The 6,015-nt window shown below is 50.0% G+C and overlaps 1 protein-coding gene across 1 annotated transcript; it reads left to right on the top strand.

The window, feature by feature from the left end:
* The first annotated feature begins 1,348 nt into the window (after positions 1-1,348).
* Positions 1,349-5,759, top strand: LOC124272934 (extensin-like). Its single transcript, XM_046708175.1, has 5 exons — positions 1,349-1,689; positions 2,648-2,921; positions 3,673-3,836; positions 4,021-4,602; positions 5,009-5,759. Exons 1-5 carry the CDS (start codon positions 1,349-1,351, stop codon positions 5,757-5,759), a joined length of 2,112 nt encoding a protein of 703 aa, XP_046564131.1.
* Positions 5,760-6,015: the final 256 nt, after the last annotated feature.

Here is a 6,015-nt window from a genome sequence, read left to right as displayed (position 1 = left end):
CCACATCCATCAGCAGATCCTGGTATGAACAAGGAATGCAACTCTAGGCTCTCTGGGCGGACCCTCTAACCACTACACCACGGAGGCGGTCATGTATGTATTGAACAATCTATGATGTGAATGACAAAATAAAGCATGATGTGATTCTGGTTCCACATCCATCAGCAAATCCTGGTATGATCAAGGGATGCAACTCTAGGCATGTGTAAACCCTACAATAGATGTATTGAACAATCTATGATGTGAATGACAAAATTATCATGATGTGATTCTGGTTCCACGTCCATCAGCAGATCCTGGTATGATCAAGGTACGCAATTCTAGGTATGTGCAAACCCAAAAATAGGAGATGTATGTATTGAACAATCTATGGTGTGAATGACAAAATAAAGCATGATGTGATTCTGGTTCCACATCCATCAGCAAATCCTGGTATGATCAAGGGATGCAACTCTAGGCATGTGTAAACCCTACAATAGATGTATTGAACAATCTATGATGTGAATGACAAAATTATCATGATGTGATTCTGGTTCCACGTCCATCAGCAGATCCTGGTATGATCAAGGGATTCAACTCTAGGCATGTGTAAACCCTACAACAGATGTATTGAACAATAATCTATGGTGTGAATGACAAAATAATCATGATGTGATTCTGGTTCCACGTCCATCAGCAGATCCTGGTATGATCAAGCGATGCAACTTTGTCATATCTGAATATGATGAGATATAAGTATTGAACAATACAAGCAAGATATAACTCAGAATTTCAATATATTTTATTCCAAAAATCATTCTATGATGGTATTCTACATTGATTATTATTTAAGTCAGCTGACTTCCTTACATTTTCAACATCAGACTAAAAACTAGAACAGTATCTTCATCTACATTGGGTGACAAACGTAAAGTGCTACTAACTCGGTATGAATGGTGCCATTCGGTTTTTGGCAAAGTGAAAAAAGATCCCAAAGCAGAATGTGCGTAATCCAAACTGACCAACCCCCATCAGTATCCCCCACCCAGTTTCATTCTGGACCTCTCACACCCCACCTCCAAACTGACCAACCCCCATCAGTATCCCCCAACAAGTATCATTCTGCATGATACCAAGTATAAATCTGCTGTTGTCAAAACATACTGTGTATATATACTCCTCTACATCTGGTTGTATTCACTTTTAGCTTGATAAGGATGTAAGAATCTACATCAAAACGTCGCTCTATGCAATAAATAAGAAGTTGTCATCGATAAAGTTGTATCTTTCATTTTTGAGTCACCAACTTCCAGAATGGCCATCAAACAAACATGAGTATCATTCTGCTCTCCCCACACACCACCTCAAAATGACCAACCCCCATCAGTATCACCCAACCAGTTTCATTCTGCTCGCCCCACACCCCACCTCCAAAACGGACAAACCCCCATCAGCACCCCCCACCCAGTATCATTCTGTTCTCCCCACACTCACCCCCACCCCCAAACTCACCAACCCCCATCAGAACCCCCATACAGTATCATTCTGTTCTAGCCCCACACACCACCTCCAAATCCAACCATCAGCTATCAGAACCCCCAACCCTCAAGCTTTCATTCTGCTCGCCAAACAGTCAACCCCCAAAACTGATCAAACCAGTATCATTCTGTTCTCCACACACCACACCTCCAAACTGACCATCCCCAATCAGTATCCCACACCAAGTATCATTCTGCCCTCCCCACACCCCACCTCCAAACTGACCATCCCCAATCAGTATCCCACACCAAGTATCATTCTACTCTCCCCACACCCCACCTCAAAACTGACCATCCCCAATCAGTATCCCCCACCAAGTATCATTCTGCTCTCCCTACACCCCACCTCCAAACTGACCAACAACCCATCAGACCTCCACCCAGCATCATTCTGCTCTCCACACACCACACCAACAAACTGATCATCCCCCATTCAGTATGCCCTACCAAGTATCATTCTGCTCTCCCCACACCCGAACAGACCATCACCCACCAAAACCCCACATCCAGTATCATTCTCCCCACACCCAAAATCCAAACTGACCAACCCCATCAGACCTCCACCCAGTATCATTCTGCTCTCCACACACCACACCAACAAACTGACCATCCCCAATCAGTATCCCCCACCAAGTATCATTCTGCTCTCCCTACACCCCACCTCCAAACTGACCAACAACCCATCAGACCTCCACCCAGTATCATTCTGCTCTCAACACACCACACCAACAAACTGACCATCCCCAATCAGTATCCCCTACCAAGTATTATTCTGCTCTCCCCAAACCCGAACAGACCATCACCCACCAGAACCCCACACCCAGTATCATTCTGTTCACCAAACACTCAGACCCCCAAATCTGATCAACCCCCATCAGAACCCATCAAACCAGTATCATTCTGCTCTCCCTACAGCCCACCTACAAACTGACTAATCACCATAACTACCCTCCACACAGTATCATTCAGCTCGAACCACACCCCACCTCCAAAAATACTAACCCCCATCAGCACTACCAACCTAGTATCACTCCGCTCTCCCAACACCCCACCTCCAAACTGCCCAACCCTTACCAGGCCCTAACCCATTAGTATTCTGCTCTCCCCACACTCACATCCAAACTGATCAGACCCCACCAGAACCCCCCACCCAGTATCAATCTGTTCGCCCCACACCCCACCTCCAAACTGACTATCCCCCATCAGAACCCCCAACCAAGTATCATTCTGCTTTCACCCCACACCACCTCCAAAATGACCAACCACGCTCAGGACCCTCCACTCAGGATCATTCTGCTCTCCCAACACCCCACCTCCAAAATGACCAACCCCTATCAGAACCCCCCACACAGTATCATTGTGTTCTCCAAACACCCCACCTTCAAACTGACCAACCCCAACCAAGTATCATTCTGCTCTCCCAACACCCTACCTCCAAACTGGCCAGCCCCCACCAGAACCCCCCACCCAGTATCATTCCTCCCACACCCACTATCCAAACTGACCAACCCCCATCATTACCCTCCACCAAGTATCATTCTGCTCTCCACACACCACACCAACAAACTGAACAACCCCATCAGAACCCGCCACCAAGTATCATTCTGTTCGCCCCACCTCCCACCTCCAAACTGACCAACCCCTATCAGTATCCGACACCAAGTATCATTCTGCTCTCCCAACACCCCACCTCCAACTGACCAACAACCTATCAGACCTACACCCAGTATCATTCTGCTCCCCACACACCACACCAACAAACTGACAAAACCCCAATCAGTATCCCATACCAAGTATCATTCTGTTCTCCCCACACCCCACACCTGGAACGGACTCAACCACTATCCAGAAACCCCCAAACTGTGTATCATTCTGCTCTCCCATCCCAACTCCACCTTGACCAACCCCGATCAGAACCCCCAACCAGTATCATTCTGCTCTCCACACACCCCACCCCCAATCTGACCTCAACCACCATCAGAACCCCCACCCATTATCATTCTGCTTCCCCCGGCCACCCCACCTCCATTGACTCAACCCCTATCAGGAATCCACCACCCAGTATCATTCTGTTCTCCCCAACACACCTCCAAAAGACCAACCCCTACCAGAACCCCACTCGTGTCATTCTGTTCTCCCAACACCCCACCTCCAGTCTGACCCACCACCATCAGAACCTCCCACCCAGTATCTTTCTGCTCTCCCTACACCCAACCTCCAATCAGACCAACCACCATCAGAATTCCCCACCCAGTATCATCCTGCTCACCCCACACCCCACCTCAAAACTGACCATCCACCATCAGAACCCCCCACCCAGTATCATTCTGCTTGCCAAACACCCCACCTCCAATCTGACCAACCCCCATCAGAACCCCCAATCAGTATCATTCTGCTTTCACCACACCCCACCTCCAAACTTACCAACCCCTATCAGAACCCCCCACACAGTATCATTCTGTTCTCCCCACATCCCACCTCCAAATTGACCAACCCCTATCAGAACCCCCACCAAGTATCATTCTGTTCTCCCCACATCCGAACTGACCAACCCCTATCAGTATCCCCCACCCAGTATCATTCTGTTCTCCCAACACCCCACCTCCAAAAAGACCAACCCCTACCAGAACCCCCCACTCGGTATCATTCTGTTCTCCCCACACCCCACCTCCAATCTGACCAACCACCATCAGAACCTCCCACCCAGTATCTTTCTGCTCTCCCCACACCCAACCTCCAATCAGACCAACCACCATCAGAAACCCCCACCCAGTATCATTCTGCTCACTCCACACTCCACTCCCAAACTGCCCAACCCCCATCGGAATTCCATACCAAGTATCATTCTGTTCCACCCTCCCCTCCAAACTGACCATCAGCCATCAGAACCGCCCCCCCTCTATCATTCTGCTTGCCCCACACCCACCTCCAAACTGACAGCCCCCATCAGTATTCTCCCACCAAGTATCATTCTGTTCTCCTACACTCCACCCTCCTCATTGACCCTCACCCCCATCAGAAACCCCCACCCAGTACCATTTTGTTCGCTTCCACACCCAACCTCCAAACTGACCAGCCCCAATCAGTATCCCACACGAAGTATCATTCTGCTCTCCCTACACCCACCTCCAAACTGACCTCAACCCTATCAGAACCCCTCTATCACAGAATCATTCTGTTCTCCACACCCCCCTGCAAAAGCCCAACCCCTATCAGAACCCCCCACCTTGTCATTCTGTTCTCCCCACCTCCACCTCCACCCTGAACAACCACCATCAGAATCCCCCACCCAGTATCATTCTGCTCTCCCCACACCCCCACCCTCCACCCTGACCAACCACACCAGAACCCCCCTGTCAGCAGTATCATTCTGTTCTCCCCACCCCACCTCCGTCCTGACCAACCACCATCAGAACCTCCCACCCAGTATCTTTCTGCTCTCCCTACACCCAACCTCCAATCAGACTCAACCACCACTGTTCCCCACCCAGTGTCATTCTGCTCACCTCAAAACGGACCGTCAGCCATCAGGAACCGGTGTCCAGCATCATTTCCCAACATCCCCAGTCTCCACCTGGACCAACCCCTCCAGAACCGTCCAATCAGTCATTCCTCCGGGTTACCTTCAACCCTATCAGGTGTCATTTCTGTTCTCCCCACATCCCACCTCCGTTGACCAACCCCTATCAGGTGTCGTTCTGTTCTCCTCACATCCTAACTGGACCAACCTCATCAGTATCCGGTGTCATCATTCTGTTCTCCCAACACCCCACCTCCAAAAGACCAACCCTACCAGAACCCCCACTGTTCTGTTCTCCGGTGTCGTTCGTTCCAAACTCACCTCATCAGAACCTCCCACCTAGTATCTTTTCTGTTTCCCCACACCCCAACCTCCAACTGGGACTCAACCATCCAACCCCCACCCAGTCTTTCTGCTCTCCCACACCTCCACTCCCAAACTGTCGGAATCTCCATACCAAGTGTCATTCTGTTCACTCCCCCACCCCCCACACACCTCCACTGACCATCAGCCATCAGAACCCCCCACCCAGTATCGTTCTGCTTGCCCCAACACCCCACCTCTGTGACCAACCACCATCAGAACCCCTAATCAGTATCATTCTCTCGTCACCACACCACACCTCCAAACTTACGTTCAACCCCCTATCAGAGCTCCCACACGGTCGTTCATTCCATCCCACTTCCAAATTGGACTACAACCCCTATCAGAACCCCCACTAAGTATCATTCTGTTCTCCACATCCGTATCAGAAACCCTCCCACCCAGTGTCGTTCTGTTCTCCGTTGTCCCCACCTCCAAAAGAGACCAACCCCTACCAGAACCCCCACTGTATCGTTCTGTTCTCCCCAACACCCCACCTCCAATCTGACCAACCACCTCATCAGAACTCTCCCACCTAGTTCTTTTCTGCTGTCTCCACACCCAACCTCCAATCTGCATCTCAACCTCCACCAGAACCCCCTGCTTCACCCGGTA

This window comes from Haliotis rubra, unplaced genomic scaffold (assembly GCF_003918875.1).
Source record: "Haliotis rubra isolate DU_JTF1 unplaced genomic scaffold, ASM391887v1 Scf1743, whole genome shotgun sequence".
Taxonomy (NCBI): domain Eukaryota; kingdom Metazoa; phylum Mollusca; class Gastropoda; order Lepetellida; family Haliotidae; genus Haliotis; species Haliotis rubra.
Note: the sequence above shows the minus strand (reverse complement) of the source record. Positions and strands in the feature narration are given on the sequence as shown.